At 49.3% G+C, this 17,999-nt stretch overlaps 1 protein-coding gene across 4 annotated transcripts in view; it reads right to left on the bottom strand.

Moving 5' to 3' along the window:
* Positions 1-16,866, bottom strand: part of CTIF (cap binding complex dependent translation initiation factor) — a 142,288-nt gene extending 125,422 nt beyond the window's left edge. For 3 of the 4 annotated variants that reach the window (XM_087760435.1, XM_087760437.1, XM_087760438.1), the window contains exons 1-2: positions 16,738-16,866; positions 2,105-2,317 (exon numbers count right to left, since the gene is read on the bottom strand). In XM_087760435.1, the coding sequence (XP_087616561.1) occupies positions 2,105-2,284 (180 nt within the window). In that variant the 5' untranslated portion in view covers positions 2,285-2,317; positions 16,738-16,866. Of the gene's footprint in view, positions 1-2,104; positions 2,318-16,737 lie in introns of those variants that run through there. The other variant, XM_087760439.1, reaches the window with a different exon arrangement.
* Positions 16,867-17,999: the final 1,133 nt, after the last annotated feature.

The raw sequence follows: 17,999 nt of genomic DNA, 5'->3' as shown, positions 1-17,999 counted from the left end.
TTCCCCGAGCCCAAAATCGGATTGGGACTTTACATGTGGTACAACCACATTTAGCTCTTTAACTTGAGATGCCACTAAAAGGTGTCTAATTAAAGGGATCAATGTTCAGATCTTTCATTATTATTCATTTTTTGTTTTAAAATAAAACCTGACCATCTTTAAAGGCAGCATCCCTAGCACTGTCATAAAAAAAAACCAGCAGCTCCTATTTTTCAGGGTAGGCAACAGAGGGAAGTTAAAATCCCATTTCTACAACTGGAAGGTGGATTTAGTTGTGGCAACCAAGGGTCTTAATGCAAAAATTGTACATGGGCTGCCACAAGAATTAGCAGCTTTTGTCCTGAAGATGGGCAGAGGTGTGGACAGGCTGTAAGTGGTTGTAAAACTCTGACTATTAATTTATTTCTAATTCAATAGTATTTCTAAATTTGGCATGTTAAATAAAGCAGCACTTACCTGTTTGACCTGAAGCCCCTCAAAGCGTCACTTCAAACACAGCCATTTTCCAGCCTTAGGTTAAAAAAATGCATTATAAAGACCACTTGATTTTTAAATTTATTTTCTTCCACTTCTAATAGCTTTGATCCTCAAATTGTAAAAGACCTCTTCAGCAAAATCTATCTTTAAAAAGGTTCCTTTGATTGCTAATTTCTTTACACCAAGTTAATATATAAAGGGTCCAAAGGTCTGGATCAGATCCTCAGCTCCAGCAAACCTGCATAGCTCAGATAAATCAGATAAACACTGCTGATATCAGATAAGGGTAGGATCCTTCATATATGGAAACACAGAATGCTTTGGGTTGGAAGGGACCTTTAAAGGTCATCTAGTTCCAACCCCCCTGCCATGGGCAGGGACACCTTCCACTAGGATCAGGTTGCTCAAAGCCCTGTCCAACCTCACCTTGAACACTTCCAATGATGGGGCATCCACAACTTCTCTGGGCAACCTGTTCTAGTGTCTCACCACCCTCACAGTAAAGAATTACTTCCTTATGTCCAATCTAAATCTACTCTTTCTCAGTTTAAAACCATTGCCCTTTGTCCTATCACTCCAGGCCTTAGTAAAAAGTCTGTCCCCATCTTTCTTCTAAGCCCTCTTTAAGTATTGAAAGGCCGCAATAAGGTCTCCCTGGAGCCTTCTCTTCTCCAGGCTGAACAACCCCAACTCTCTCAGCCTGTCCTCACAGGAGAGGTGTTCCATCCCTCTGACTATTTCCATGACCTCCTCTGGACCCGCTCCAACAGGTCCATGTCTTTCTTGAATGGGGGACCCCAGAGTTGGACGCAGTACTCCAGGTGGGGTCTCTGGGAGTAGAGGAGGAGAATCACCTCCCTTGACCTGCTGGCCACTCTTCTTTGGATGCGACCCAGGATACGCTTGGCTTTCTGGGCTGCAAGCGCACACTGCCAGCTCACACCCAATTTGTCACCCACCGGTGTCCAACAACCAACACCAAACCACATCCCCACTAAAACCATCCCTCTGTTTGCTGAGTATTCCCATCCTCTGAAATACAGCAATTTCCTTCTCTGACATAACAACCATGAAGCAAGCAAACAGGTTATTACACATATTAAAATGCTCACAAAACCCACACTTTTGGGGAGCATTTGGGGCTTTTGATTGACCTTCTGGTCTTGGTTGTTTCATGGACACCCCTCTGCATACAGACTCCCGTCTCACATCTCACTACTGAGCATCCCCCCGCTGCAGCCCCCGCAGCTCTTTCCAGTCCCTCCAGGATTTTTCCACTCTGGCAAAGCAGCATGCTGTTTGGGATGGAGAGAGGCACCCTTCATTTACAAACAAAATGTCCTTCATTTACAAATGGGAACCTTGGAGAAGTCAAAAAGCTTCAGGGCGTACACCTTGAGACCATGGAAAAACAAAACTCAGTTGGCAGGAGACCTCTATCAACTGGTTGGAGACCTCATATCTGGCTGAACAAGCAAGCTGCCCCAAATCCAGTCTTTTATTATGTCCTGCTTTACACCCCAACACTCGAAAAGCTGCTTCGGCTAGATGTGTATCCCCAACCCAGGCAACAAGCCACCGGCGTCCCCCGGCCCCTCTCCCACCCCACGCTGTGCTCTTCACCCACCTGTGAGATGTGGGACTGCGTCTTCTCGCTCTCGCCGTCCCCCTCCGTTTTATCTGTCAGCAGCCCCTGAACCTGGTACTCCAGGACGTAGCTGTCGATGAAACGCTCCAGCTCCTCGATCTCCTGAGAGCGGCTGCTCCCCGCCTCCGAGGAGGCCGATGCCACCGACGAATTCTCCATCCCTTCAGGAGAGACACTGAGAACGGAGGGGGCCTGAGAAAGTAAAACAAAAAAAGGCAAGAAATTATTTCCCAGTAATTATAAAAAGGTTAAAAAAACAGTAGCCAAAGCCTATCAGTTACCACAGGCAGGATACTTCTGCTGTACATCCAATAACATTTATAATAATCCTAGGGGATCACATTTAGAGTTCCCATGCATGCGCAAACAAAAAAAATCGCATTTCTGCAATATTCCTACATCTAAGGACAACAACGGACATTTTGCTTATCCTCCTTCTTAAAACTCAAACTACTGAAAACCTCCAGACACATGCACAAGAGAAAAACAAAATTAAAAAGCTTAATTTAAAAAGCCCGGGGCATTAGCTATGCTGGATAAGGGTGATAAGATGGGGATGATGGACATGGGTGTGAAGAAGAGGATGATAATTGAAAAGCTTCTCTAGGATGGCAGCAGTAAATGATGCTGAGTCAACGGCGTGACTGTAAATGGTCCAGCGAGGAGGTTTGCACATGGAGGTGAAACAGAGATCACACCAGAATCTATTTTTAAACCTCTCCTTGTTACAAATGGACTAGAAAGAGCAAAAAAGGGGAAAACCCTGCAAAACAACAAAGCATGTTCTGCATCAACCAGTCGACTGGCAACTACAGAAGAAATTATGCTATCCCTCCAGCTGAGCTCCAAGCCAGCACAGCCCCGAGCCCCTGCCACAGCAAAGGTATCACCTCCATGGGGGCACAAGCCCACGTTCATCTTGACCAGACACGGGTGCTTCTTCTCCCAAACCCAGTCCTGCTCTGCCAGACCACCAAGTGCCATGGATCCATGGTTTTGCTGGCTGGAGCAACATGAAGAGGTCCTTTCCCAGCTCTGAGGGGCCAGTGCTTCCACAGGGATAAAACCCTTCCCCACCTCACCAGCTAGCTAGCGTGAGCTCTGCAGGAGAACGGCTCTACAGAAGACAGGGGCTTTATGATGCTTTTAAGTTAAAGCATCCTTAGGATGCAAACTGACTCTGGGAAACCAGCAGAGAGCCCAGCCAAGACACAAACCTTCAGAGATGGGAGCCTGAATCACTAAAAGTTCTGTATGTAGATGATTATGCATCCGTCTCGCACGTGCTGGAGCTTGCTGAGATCAGCTTGGCTTGTAGGGGACTGAAGACAAGGTGTTGGTGTGTTCCCCATCTCTTCTGCTCAATGATGAGTCTTTCCTGTCTGAGAAGGACTCCAGTGGCGGGCTTGGGGCTGGCACTGGGCTCCTCTTTGATGCTCTGCCCCATCCCTGGCACAGGAAGCCCAGCGGTACTTGGCCACAGGATCCCTGTTGCTCCACATGCAATATTTGCATTGATTGGTTTGCACAGGATGTCGGGCAGCTCGGTGCTTGTTTGCATTGGTCTTGGCGGTGCCTGATGATGATGAACCCTCATACAGGTTTTCTTCGGGCAGAGGAGTGGCCTTTGAGGACACGAGCTAAGGAGGGTTGAGGAAGGGAGGGGTACAAGGAAAGGTGCAGAAGGGAGGCCTGGATGTGAAGTTGTCTTTGAAGAGATGGCTTGAGGCTGCACTTCCTTCTGGAGGTGATGGCAGCATGGCCCTGGGGTCAGCGGATACGCAGGGCTGAGGAATTTCGGTAGCAAAGAAAAGGGGAAGCCGGGGAGGGAGAAGGAAGTGGTGGGTGGTGAGTGAAGGGTGAGGGAAGGCAGCTGCCTGCAAGCTGGAGTAGGCAGGCAGGGGCAGAGTGCTTGACATAAAGCAAGCAAGAGGGTATTGGGCTTTGGCCATTGCTGCCCTGGCAGCTCTGCAGGGTTTGGTCAAGACCTGTCATCAGGGAAGCTGCTGCTCTGGGGATGTGTTCCATTGCTTCCTCAGACTAGATATAAGGAAGAAATGTTTTACGATGAGGGTGGTGAAACACTGGAAGAGGTTGCCCAGAGAGGTGGTAGATGCCCCATCCCTGGAAACATTCAAGGTCAGGTTGGACGGGGCTCTGAGCAACCTGATCTAGTTGAAGATGTCCCTGCTCATTGCAGGGGGGTTGGACTAGATGACCTTTAAAGGTCCCTTCCATCCCAAACCATTCTATGATTCCTCCTGGGTCCTGGCAGCAGTGAGCTCTTGTCTGCAGCTGGGAACCCTGCTGATCTCCACACTTGCTGCAGAACAGGTATCTACCCACAGGTAGAGGGGTAGGGGGAGGAAGTAAAGTGAAGACAGGTAGCAAAAAGCTCATGTTGAGGACTGGAATTCATCCCAGGAGGTGGGGTACCCCTGGGGGGACACCTGGATGTTTCTCTGGTTTGGCCACTACCTTCCTGGGTGACCATGGCAGGTCACTCCAGGTTTTGTGTTTCCATTGTCTTGTCTGTGGAGCATCTCTTTGCTTTTCCGGGGCAGGGATTGTCTTTGATGTTGCAAGTAAAACATTAGCAGCTTGCCTAGCATGATAATATGCCATCTTGGCTAGGTCTCCAGACCCCTCTCTAATATGGGCAGTGAATTGTAATGATACAACATTCAGCTGATGCCCAAAGCCAGTAGGCTGCAAGTGGTTGTGGTTCTTAAGATCTTCCACCTCCTTAAGGAGGGAGACATCAGAAGGTCTGCAGTGAAATGACCTTGATTTGCACTAACTATCCAGACTTTTAGATTGCTGCCACATAAAACTTGCACAAAATACGTGCAGTTCAAAATAACAGATGGCTTGGATTTTCCTCTTCTCAAATACAAGGGACCCCAAAGTTTGATATTTTGACCTTTGCAAACTTTATAGAAGGCAGTGATGAATTTGCATGGGTGGGATAGTCAGCTGGAAGGAAAGAGGTCAGTGAAAGAGATTTTTGGCAGTGAAAAAGAGACGGGGAGCCTTAGACTGCTGGTCATCCAGTTAACCCAAACTATAGCTAAGGAGTGTCCGTCCCACCAGGATATGGTAGCATCATCCTGTATGAACCAGCTGGTGGTAGGTAGGAATGGTTCCAGAAAGAGAGGATGTGGGGTATGGACTGGGCACGAGGGAGGAGCACACAGCTCAGCCGCATCTGCTGGGAGGCTTGAGCTGAATTTTGTGTTGGTGTTAATTTCTGCTAATGAGAAAAAGGCAAGGCTTGGGATCCAGCTGCTTGGTGGGTGGGTTGATGTTTTAGAGCAGAATGGGCTTGGATTAATGCAAAGTAGTTCAGATATGAGAGGGAGAGAGGTTTTATTCTCCCTTTTAAAACCTCTGTGGGATCTTCACTGTTCATTTCTTAGTGACTTCCATGGTGTGAGTTTTGCTCAGACTTGGTGTGTGACCTTGGCCGAGTCACTCTAGACCAAAATACATGAACTTGATTTTGATGGGTACCTAAATAAGGGCTGGAAGCCCTGTGGACCTGGTTCTCGGATATGAAGCCCATGAGTTAATCCTATGTGGGACTACCTGCGCACGTAGGCTTAAGCATGTTTATCTGCTAATTGAATTCCTGTGCTCTTTTTCCCAGCTGGGGGAGCAGAGATGATACTTTTCTCCCAAGCTCTGGGAGGTGTATGAGGCACCTGGAAGAGTGGGGCTGTGACAGCATGGAGCTTCCCAGAAAAATATAGGGAAATTTGCCATCTACCCCTTGTGATAGTGATTTGTAAAGTCTGAAAGCTGACTTGAGGCTGCTCAGGGAACTACTTAGTAAGGTCCCCTGGGAAAAAGCTTTTGAAGGTGCTGGGGTCCATCAGTGCTGGTCACTTTTTAAGTACAACCTCCTAAGAGCACAGGAACAGGCAATTCCAAAATGTTGGAGGTCAAGCAGGCGAGGCAGAAGGCCGGCTTGGCTGAGTAGGGATCTTATGCTAGAACTAAGACAAAAAAAGAAAATGTATGACCAGTGGAAGCAAGGTCAGGCGACATGGGAGGACTACAGGGATGCTGTTCGCCACTGTAGAGAGGAAATACGCACGGCCAAAGCTCAACTAGAGCTGAAGCTGGCCACTACTGTGAGGGACAATAAAGAGGGCTTTTTAAAATATGTTAATAGCAAAAGGCAGGCGAAAAATAACATTGGCCCATTACTTGACAAGCATGGTCACCTCACAAACAGGGACATAGACAAAGCAGAGACGTTTAATGCTTTCTTCGCCTCGGTCTTCAACACCGATGATGGGCTCTGGGGGTCCCAGAGCCCTGGGCTAGAGAACCATGACTGCGAGAACGACAAACTCCCAACCAGCCCCAAACTTGTACGGGATTTGCTGCTCCAGCTGGATCCCTATAAGTCAATGGGGCCCGATGGGATTCATCCGAGGGTACTGAAAGAGCTGGCTGATGTCATAGCGAGACCTCTCTCAATGATTTTTTCAATGCTCTTGGGAATCTGGGGAGGTCCCAGTTGACTGGAAGCTGGCAAACATTGTCCCAGTCTTCAAGAAGGGCAACAGGGATGACCCCGGTAACTACAGGCCTGTCAGTCTCACCACTGTGCCTGGCAAAATCACGGAGATTATTCTGGGAGTTATTGAAAAACACCTGAAAGACAACGCAGTCATTGGCCCTAGCCAGCACGGATTCACAAGGGGAAAGTCCTGCTTGACAAACTTGATTTCCTTCTATGACAAGGTTACCCACCTAGTTGACCAAGGGAAGCCAGTCGATGTAATCTTTTTGGACTTCAGTAAAGCCTTCGAGACTGTCTCTCACAGTATCCTCCTGGACAAAATGTCCAGCATACAGCTGGATAAACACAGAATGCAATGGGTGAGCAATTGGCTGACGGGTCGGGCTCAAAGGGTTATAGTAAATGGGGCTACATTGGGCTGGCGACCAGTCACTAGCGGGGTTCCGCAGGGATCCATCTTGGGGTCAGTGCTCTTCAATATCTTCATAAATGACTTGGATGCAGGACTTGAAGGTTTGTTATCAAAGTTTGCCGATAACAGAAAATTGGGAGGAGCCGTTGACACTCTCGAGGGCAGAGAGGCCCCGCAGAGAGATCTGGACAAATTAGAGAGCTGGGCAATCACCAACCATATGAAGTTTAACAAGGGCAAGTGCCGGATTTTGCACCTGGGATGTGGCAGCCCTGGATGTACATACAGACTGGGGAACGAGAGGCTGGAGAGCAGCCCCGCGGAGAGGGATCTGGGGGTTCTGGTCGACGGCAAGTTGAACGTGAGCCAACAGTGTGCCCTGGCAGCCAGGAGGGCCAACCGTGTCCTGGGGCACATCAAGCACTGTATTGCTAGCCGGTCGAGGGAGGTGATTGTCCCGCTCCACTCTGCACTGGTGCGGCCTCCTCTTGAGTACTGTGTGCAGTTTTGGGTGCCACAGTACAAAAAGGATACAAAGCTACTAGAGAGTGTCCAGAGGAGAGCCACGAAGATGGTGAAGGGTTTAGAGGGGAAGCCGTACGAGGAGCGGCTGAAGTCACTTGGTCTGTTCAGCCTGGAGAAGAGGAGACTGAGGGGAGACCTCATCGCAGTCTACAGCTTCCTCACAAGGGAAGGAGGAGGGGCAAGCGCTGATCTCTTCTCCCTGGCGACCAATGATAGGACCCAAGGGAATGGCAGGAAGATATGTCAGGGGAGGTTTAGGTTGGACATTGGGAAAAGGTTCTTCACCCAAAGGGTGGTGGAGCACTGGAACAGGCTCCCCCGGGAGGCAGTCACAGCGCCAAGCCTGACAACATTTAAGAAGCATTTGGACAATGCCCTCAGACATATGGTGTGAATTTTGGGGTTGCCCTATGCAGGGACAGGAGTTGGACTCGATGATCCTTGTGGGTCCCTTCCAACTCAGGACATTCTATGATTCTATGATCCATGCTGACCTCTCCCATCAGTGCCCGGGTGAGCATGGCATCCTTCAGCGGTGCCAGCAGCACAACCGGAGTCATCTTCACTCTCCTCTCCCTGGTGAGTCCGTGCCATCAAATTACATCAATTTTTTTATAGTATGACTAGGCTAGCCCCCAAAATTTCATTTGGCTGGACTTGCCTGCCTCTCTGCAGATGTCCATGCTCATGGATGGGGAGCAGAGCAGGAGACCTGGAGCTGCTGCAGATCTGGCAGTGTGTCCTCCTCGCTGCATTACTACCCTCCTGGCGCAGGGAAAGCTCCTGCCAACGGCTCATCCTCCCCCACCATGTCCTTCCCCACCAAAACGTGTGGTGAAGAGGCAGACAGGCTCCCACTGAATTAAGCCAGCATAACTGGAGGTGCTCAAGGAAAACCTCGGCAAAGCCAGCAAGTGATAACTGTGCAAACCAGAGCAGGGAAAATGCTGAGTCACTTCCTCCCTCAGAGCCCTAAATAGAGAAGAGCGTAAAGAAAATCATTCTCCAAGCTGACAAAAAAGGAAGAGAATCCCCAGTTTTAAAAAAAAAAAAAATCAAAGCGCATATAGTGACAGCAGAGGGGAAGGGACAGAAAAGGCAGCCTTGTGCTGCAGCTGTAATGGGTAAGGCTGTCAGGAGCAGAGAGGGGCAGAGCATCATCCCCGGCTCCTTTGGGAACTGGGGGTTCACTAATCATTTTTAACAGCAGCTCCAGCTTCAAGGCAAGTTCACGGACCATCGATGGTGCCGAAAAGCCACCAGGCTGCTGCCTCATCTCCTCCAGGCGATGCTGCCGGCCGCGACCTCAGTCTCGATGGGAAACTGCAGCGAGCCTGGGCAGAGCCTGGCCAAGCTTTTGGGGACAGATTTTATCCACTCCCCAGTGTGCAAATGCTCTGCATGAGGTTCTAGGGGTCAGCACGTGAAATGCCACTATTAGGAGCAGTAACAGTATAATACCCGATTATCCATCCCAGCAGGTACGTGGTGAGGCTAAGCTGAAGGCTGGAAAACCCTTTTGAACGGTGGGATACCAGTACAGGCAGGAGACTCTGGAAATGAATCAGCTGACAGCTTTTCACTGCAAGCTTGGTGGTCAAGCACAAGCACAAAGTCCTGGGACAACAGCATGGCAGCATAGAATAGAATAGTTTGGGTTGGAAAGGACCTTTAAAGGTCATCTAGCATCGTCCCATCACACCCTCCCCAGCAGCATCCCTACAGCCACCTCATCCTTCCCTGCATTCAGGATAATTTGGGTTATTTCCTTAAAGAAAATTTAGTGAATTACTAAAGCCACTTCTGAGTTAATCAACCCACTTGCACCCAGACAGATATTTAAGCTCACGATTGCTGCAGCTTCTCCTTGTAGGCAAGAAGAAATTTGGATTTCCCTCTTCCACCTTCTTTCTTACAGCCTGTAAGTTCTTATCTTTGAGACCTGCACTCCTGTCAAATTTGGCTGAAATTAGTCCCTGGGTTAAAAAAGCTTCTGGAGGAATAGTGAGTGACAGCCAGTCTGAGTGCATAAGCTTCATTTCTGTTAATTTTAAAAAAAAAAAGAAGCACAGAAACATAGAGAAGAAGCTTCAAAGTGGCCATTTGCAGTTGATAAATAAATCTTTCGCCCCACATAATGCAAATACATATAAAAAAAGTCATGCAAATATCCTTTCTCGGTGCCAATTCCAAAAATTACCCACTGTAATCAATGTTAATGGTCTTGTTGACATCTTTGATGCCGATGACCAAGTGCTCCATAGGGGTATGATGTCCTGCCCATCATCGATGCTGCTCTGAGCATCCAGGAGAGAGGGAGAGGGACCAGCACCCTGGGGTGAATGTTTGCATTAAAAGCATCTGGGCAGGGAGGGATGCAGGAAGGGATGGAAAACTCGCCATTCACCAGAAGAGCTTTCCAGAAGCGTGCGTTTCATTTCAAAGCTGCCATTGGATGCGAGAAACTGCTGGTCCCAAAACAAGGGGAAATAGCTGTTGGAGAAAGCCATCCGTCACCTCGTCACAGCTGGTCCCCTGCAGCTCTTCAGCCTCTTCATCCACATCTGTAGCCTCCTCTTCCTCTAGAGGCATCCGTAGCCATTGTAGGAGACCCCACAGCCCTTGAATGCTCCTCCTAACTCATCTATTAGCTTGCAATGATGAAATATGCATGTGGCAAGAAAAATAAAGAAATCATTTCCAAAAGCACCCCGAGCCTCCACATCCTGCTGTGAAGCCTCCAGCTGCAAAAATTATTGCTGCAAGTTTTAGGATCCCAGCCCAGCTTCCTGAGTTGGAGAAAAATGTAATCAAAGATGCCTCCAAGCCAATCGCCTGGCTGGGAAAAGGCATTTCTTGGATCACTGATATGCCCTGATTTAAGGGAATATGGCTCCTGTGAGAGCAGGCATCCACCCCTGTGGATCTTCTAACCATGCAAAGCAAACACCACCTTAAACACTAAACATTTCTCTGTTATTAAACTCCAGCTGACAACCACAACCCTTCCTTCTTTCTTTTCCTCTATTGCACAGCCACTCAAGATGGTATTTACGATGGCACATTATTAAAATATCCTCTGGCTTTGTTGCAGCCGGAACAGGAACCCCTCAGCCCAGGGGGTTTGCTTCTGGCCGGGTGATGCAGGGAGATGCCAGCACCGAAAAGCAAAACGGCATTTGCAGACACCTGCTTCGGGCTGGCTTGGTTGGACCTACACTACACCATAGTCCTGCCAGTGACCAGAGCGCAAACTTCTCTGCAGAACAAAAAATTCTTTAAAATTCATCCCATGATCATTCCTGCAAGATCCCCCATGAGCAAATGCTAAGATCTTTTTTCGCAGACCTGAACACCCTTCAAAGCCACCTGCAGAAGCTGGTGGCCCTAAAACGACGTCTCCATGGACCACGTAGCAGAAGAAGCAGCTTGCAGTCACAGCCACGGGCGAGCTCAGCTCTGCAAAGCAGCTGCCCCAGCCCTGATCTTGCCCAAGGCTGTGCCACCTGTGACCAGCTCCATGCCGGTTGGCAAAACTCTGGCTTCACAAACAAGATGCTCAATGCTTGTGACGGCCGAGACCCCTGAAACATTTGCAATGCATTTCTGTTCTAGCTCGAAAGTAATGTGCTTGCATAGACAGACGTGTGAGAGTTAATCAAATGACGCAAAACACTTGGGATCATACCTACTTATTTGCAGAAGACCTTCTCAATGCTAGCTTGGGGACGGACTGGGTGCCATCCCTGCTGCATGACATGGCACAGCTGATCGCAGAGACCCGGACTGCTGCAGCACACTGCGCTGCCGTGCTGCAGCCTCCCATGCCACCCTTCCCACGCCAACCCAGCCGCTTGCCTCCCGTGCCAGCTATCACCCAACGCAAACAGTGGCAGAGTGATGGCGACAGGTTGGTTGTGAACACCAGCTTCTCCCAAGCTTCTCCCAAGGTCCCAGTGAACACAAACCAAGCAACACAGCTTCTCCAGGATATCATGAGCTCAAAAGCGTGTTTTAGATTTCATTATGAACCCCGTTAATGGTTCCCCGTCGCAGGTGGCTGGGGAAGCTGGTGGCAGCTGTGTGCCTCCCTGTAGCTTCTGCTTCGGCGCAGGGCAGGCTCCAGTGGTGGTGAAGCCTTCCCGGGGTGGCGCAGGCTGTACAAACCAGTCCCAGTGAGCCAGGCCAGCTCCAGAGGGAGGGGGAAGGTTGGTTGGGTTTTTTTTGCATTAAGGCCAATTAAAATCACTGGTGAGAAATGAGAAGCTTGTGGGCACCCGCATGCATTCTCAGGTCACCCGGGCATGACGTGACACCAAGGGACGGGGCACATCACACAGCCGCCCACCTCCGCTCCCCATCCCAGGGACATCCCCACCACGGACACATCATCCCACCCATAACCCTTTCCATCCTGCCACCTGAGAGATACAGATAACTTCCACCACCACCCAGCGGCATGGTGGACACAACCATGCTGGGGAAGAAGGCAAAGCTGAGCTAGTGCTGGTGGCCACAGAGGAGATGCCCTCGATAAATTGCTGCACATTATGAAATACGCCTGTGGCAGGCTCCTGGTTGACAGGTGCGGCAGGATATGGTCCTGCAGAGGTAGCAGAGGCAGAAGTTTAGTTGTGTCACCACAGCTTCTCCTGCCTAAGAAACCATGTTTTTCATCTCCTGTACCGTGACTGCTATGTGCCTGGGGGACACGGGAGGCCAAGGGTTGTCTCCGTAGGAGAGGAGACAGGAGCGATGGCTTTTCTGGAGTAAGCACGAGGCTGCTCCTAGTCAACCTGTGATCCCTAAAGCCTCAGGACTGCCTCAAAGGAGTCTCCAAAAGCTAACTCAAAACAGCAAAGATCTCAAATCTGTTATAAAGACACCATCCCCGTTCCTGGCCACTGGGTTACTTCTACATTGCAGAAGACTGACAAATGACAATGCAGAGTCCAGCAAGCCAAGACCGACCATGGTGCAGCCCAAGGCAGACGTGGGAAAAACAAAACCTCTCTTTTCAGCAGGAAAGTTGATGGCTAAATGCACAAAAGTTTTGAGAACATCCAATGTCATCCCCATTTCAGTCTGAGCTGAGCAGGAAACATATTTCTTAGGATCACCAGCAAGGCATCTATGTTGTAAACGACTATATATATATATATATGCACACACATATATAAAAATAAATAAAAATAAAATAACCAGTCTCTCAAACAAACAGAAAATGATTGGTTAGCTACACTAGCCCTTTATTTTGGATGACTCAGTAATGTGTTAATTACACTCAGGTAGCAGAACTGCACCTTCTCCAAGGAGTTTCACAAGAACATCCCAAAGCATTTATGGAGATTACTTGTCCAGAAGCCTCAACACTTCCAGATTTTCAAAACAGGAACAGTTGTCCTTTCCCCAGCCTGATGAAGAGCATGAGCTACCCCAAACAGAGCAGCAGACTGTTAACTCTGAAACTTAACAATGTCACGTGTAACGTAAATGCCTTAATACTTCTGCCAAACTGAAGAACAATGAAATCATTAACGATATTTAATTGCTCCATATTTTAGCAGAAAGAGTCAGGTAATATGCTAAATGTGCCCCAAACATCTGAAATAGCCCATCTGCTGCACCCAGCTTCCATAGAAACCATAGGGTCTTGCTGTACTTTTAGGTATAGCTCCTCACAAATACACAGGACTCCAAAGACTCCCTTGAGCAGCAAGAACATGAAATTAAATAAGGTTCAGGAGGGTTTTCTTGCCGCTCTGCAGACAGCTGCAGGCAAAAACTAAACAAGCAATAACTACTGCAATTTCACACCACTCCTGCTGGGAAAAGACCAAGCAGCAGCAAGGACAGCTGTAAGGAGAAAGAGGAGACACACACCCAAAATGAGAAGGAAGGGGAGAGTCAGTGTAGCAAAATTTGTCCTCACCAGGAGACCACGGTAGAGTGAACGCAACAGAGCACCTCAAAATGAGGATGCTCAGAGAGCAAAACAAGAGTATTTTTCTCTTCCAAGACAGAGTGCTGAAGGAGGAACATCTGAAGATAAAGCTCAGCACCTCGTCATCTTCGCTACCACAGTTTGGATCAAGGGCTAACAACTATGAAGGATTTTTTCATGCTTTGCACATTATTTTTCATGGTGCTCAGGAACCCTCCATAGACCGTTCCCATCCCATTTGTGCATGAAGCTGACTCAGCTACGGGAACAAAGGTGTCAAACCCAGCCAAGCCCCTCAGGTAGCTTACTCCTCTCCCACATCCCCCTACAAAGGCAGAACTGGTGTTCAATTCATCTCCACAAATGGTTTCTCCGGTCTGCCGTTGGCTGGGGAGCTCCTGGGTGCTAGGCTTTACCCTCCAGCTCACCTGACACAAGTTGCATTCCCACGTCACCTTCACCATCCAACTGCTGCTCCTCTGCTTTCCTTTAAAAGCAACCTGAGATTTTATAAATGATAAAAAAAAATACTTCCTAAGAGCTGGACAAGTCTCACAACACTTTAACCACGACACCTTAAATTTGCAGAGCCCTCCAGTGCAGTACCCGCATCGCAAGGAAGGCTCGGACAGAGCTCGGAGGGAAAGAGCTTTACATACCAGCACAGCCTGAGCTTCCCAAAACAGACACCGCTCATCTCTCTGCCAAAGATAACACACTTAACGTGGGGAAACCACAACCTACAAATTTTACTCAAGGCTTGAGGGAATAAAATCCAGCACAAAGTTCTGCTCTTGGACCTCAGGATCAGCAAGGGCAGAGCAAAGCCTTTATGGTCCTTACGGGGGAAAATAATGTGGATAGACACAATAAAATGTTTTGGGTTTTAGTTTTTTTTTCCCACTCACTGGAGGCAAAGTGTGAATATTTGCTTGTCAGCGTCTCATAAGCTGTAAGCAGAGCAGGATGCTTCCCTCTCCATCCCACGTGGCACCCCCGTGCCAGCATCTGGATGCTCAGAGGATGGTCCACCATCAAAAAGCCTTCCTAGATTTTGGAGAGGAGGGACTATTAAATCACCTGGTCTTATTTTGGTATCTTTGGGTTGAGAGAAACAACCTGGAAGCTCAGCGTACCTTCTGCTTCCTCCCATCTCTTTCATTTCTGTTAACAAGGCCGTGACTTCAAGCTTCATCCATACCTGCCTGAGTGGTAGAGGAAGAGTAGCATGGATTAGTGGAGCAGGAGTGAAGGTGGCACAGATGAACACATGGAAATGGCCTATTTCAGAGGAGCCACCAGGTCTCCAGAGAGGCCTGGGGCACTCCAGCCCTCCTCATCATGCTGGCCAAAAGCACCAACCTTTCCAATCTAATGTGATTGCTACCTCAGCCAGTGTGGGGTCTTACTGGTGGGGGTCTCGCCCCTTCCAGAGGAGCCTGACACAGGGAACAGCCCCAATAGATGAATTTTAGTCTCATTTTATGGAAAAACAACTCCAAGGACCGAGTTTTGAGGCACTGGGACACCAGGGACACACAGCAACTGTGCCTCCAGACATACGGCATTGCTGGGGGCAGCTGTGGCAAGAAATGTCTCGTGACTGCTGGCTGTTCCACTGCCACTAATGTCTGTTGTCCCCTACTGTCACCCACAGTCCCCGAGACCACGTTGTTGTGGTTTAACCCCAGCCAGCAACTAAGCACCACACAGCTGCTCGCTCACTCCCCCCACCCCAGTGGGATGGGGGAGAAAATCGGAAGGGTGAAAGTCAGAAAACTCGTGGGTTGAGATAAGAACAGTTTAATAATTGAAGTAAAATGAAATAGAATAGTAGTAGTAGTAATAATAATAATATAATACAATAATAATATACAAAGCAAGTGATACACTATACAATTGCTCACCACCCACCGACTGATGCCCAGCACATCCCTGAGCAGTGATCGCTGCCCCCCCGGCCAACTCCCCCAGTTTATATACTGAGCATGACGTCATGTGGTATGGAATAGCCCCTTGGCCAGTCTGGGTCAGCTGTCCTGGCTGTGCCCCCTCCCAGCTTCTTGTGCACCTGGCAGAGCATGGGAAGCTGAAAAGTCCTTGCCTAGTGTAAGCACTGCTTAGCAACAACTAAAACATCAGTGTGTTATCAACATTATTCTCATCCTAAATCCAAAACACAGCACTATACCAGCTACTAGGAAGAAAATTAACTCTATCCCAGCTGAAACCAGGACACACGTGCAGCCAGAGTGACTCTGCAGGAAAACGATAATCATAAAATAACAACAAAATTTAGTCCCTGGTGAGTCCTCACTTGCTACACCCCAACCCAACCCTGCGTCAAGGACGGGGAAAGCACCTCCCAGGAGGTGGGAGATGCTCCCACCTCTGGACCTCCCAGCAGCGGACATCCCACCCAGGGATGTGTGTGTGTGTGTGTGTGTGTGTGTGTGTGTGTGTGTGTCCCGGTAAAGATGCTCAGGGTTAAACCAGGTGGTACCTTTGTCCCTGCGCACGCTGCCACCACTCTCATCCTCCCGCCCCAGCGCTCTGTTGTGCATAAACCACCACCAGCTTTGCTGCAAAGGGGATAACGATAAACAATGCTAATTGCGATATGAACCAGCCAAACGCTTGCATCCGATGGGTTTCCCTCTCCTTTTTGCCTGGGGGAGGCTTACTGGAGGAGACAGAGGGAGAGGCCAGCCCTGCCCTTCATCAGGCACCTGCTAACAAAGCAGCAGTCCAGGAAGCTTCCAGAGGCCAAAAGCCATACCTGAATCCAGCCCTGGACCTCCATCGTCCCCATTACCACCCTTCCCACTGCTTGCCTTTGCAAAGAGAGGGAAATATCGGGGAGGGGGGAATGCTCAATGTCCACACACAAATTGTCAGGGAAAGGAAGGGAAAATCACATGGGACGAGGCTGCTCATGCAACGTGGTTACCAAAACCAGCCAGGAGGCCAGATCCCGGCTTCATCTGCAAAATTAAAACCCCAACCCCACGGCGGCCCAGTCAGCCACGTTGTTTGCACCCCAGAGCGCACCCACGCGTGGTTTTTTTTTTATTATTTCTGAGGGAGACAAAAGGCGGGTCGTGTGTTGTCGTGTCGTGTCCCGTCCCGTCCCCCCCCGCCGCCGCCGCCACCGCCCCAGCTGCTGTGTCATGGCCCCCCCCCCTCCCCGGCCTTACCGTACTGCGGTGCCGAGCGGTGTCAGAGCCCCGCCGGGATGCTCATGGGCACCGCGCTGAGGTGAGGGGGGACCGGAAGGGGAACGACAAGGGACACCGCTCGCCCGGGAGAAGACACCCGGCTCCGGCTCCGGCTCCGGCTCCGGCGGAGGGACGGGCCGGGGCGGCCGGAGAGTGACGCGCCCGTCCCGTCCCGCCCCGCCCCGGCCCCCGCCGCTGCCTCCTCCGCCGCCGGCCCTGCCGGGAGATGTAGTCCGCGCCCCGCCGCCCGGCCTGCCCGCCCAAAGCGGCTCCCCCAACATCCCAGGGGTTCTCGATCAGCCTCCCCCCGGGACCACCGAGCCCACCCACCCCGCCGGGACCGGCCATTAAACCGCCCAGATTTCAGACCAGCTTTCGTTTTGTCACACACCCCCCCCCGGGTTGAACACTGTAATTCTCATTTTCCCACCTCCACTGCCAGCCAGGCTGCATCCTTCGGGATTCAGCCCGAGAATTCATCTTCTCCCATCCCTCCTCTTCCACGGTCAGTGGCATCCATCTGGGCTTTAAGGAGATGGGGTTTTATGCTGAGCTTAAAAGAAGAAAACTGCAAATTTTTCCATATAAATCAAGTGTTTCCATATAAATCAAGCATTTCCATATAAATCCACAAAACTCTGAGTTGAGAAATGTAAAAACCAGAATTTAAACACCTTTTAAACACCCTTCTAGCCAGCTGGATCCATTTAGCCCCTTCAGACTTGCTCAAAGCCACTTGGAAATGTTCCTATAAGTGATTTAAATCACCTTCTCCTTGCCCCATCAGGCTCTCAAAAACACCAACCCGCCCAATCATTCCTCTTTTCTTGTCGTTTGGGTTATATTCAAGAGGTAACTTTTTTTCTAGCCATGGATTCTTTGTTGCTCTCCATCTAGTTCTGCCATAACATTAATCCAGATAAATGGATCATGTTAATGAACATCAATGGAAGAACCGCAGCCATAAATTAACCAGAAGAGCTGGCCTCTGAAGAAACCTTAATTCTACTTTGACAGCAAAATTGGATTCAAAGGATCTCTCTCCCTGCTGTGCTTTATTTTTGGCTGTATCGTTTGCTGGGCAGGTTGCCACGACAACCTTATATTCACCAGAGGGTATCTATAATTGGGAGAGCACATTGTTAATTTAGCTCCAGATTTTTTTTTTAATTTTGTTGTATTTTAAGCAAAGGGGAACTGCCTGGATTTTCATATGTTGATCTATGATCATACTACGGTTT

This window comes from Nipponia nippon, unplaced genomic scaffold (genome assembly GCF_047370975.1).
Source record: "Nipponia nippon isolate SJK-2023a ecotype South Korea unplaced genomic scaffold, ASM4737097v1 scaffold_22, whole genome shotgun sequence".
Classification (NCBI taxonomy): Eukaryota; Metazoa; Chordata; class Aves; order Pelecaniformes; family Threskiornithidae; genus Nipponia; species Nipponia nippon.
Note: the sequence above shows the minus strand (reverse complement) of the source record. Positions and strands in the feature narration are given on the sequence as shown.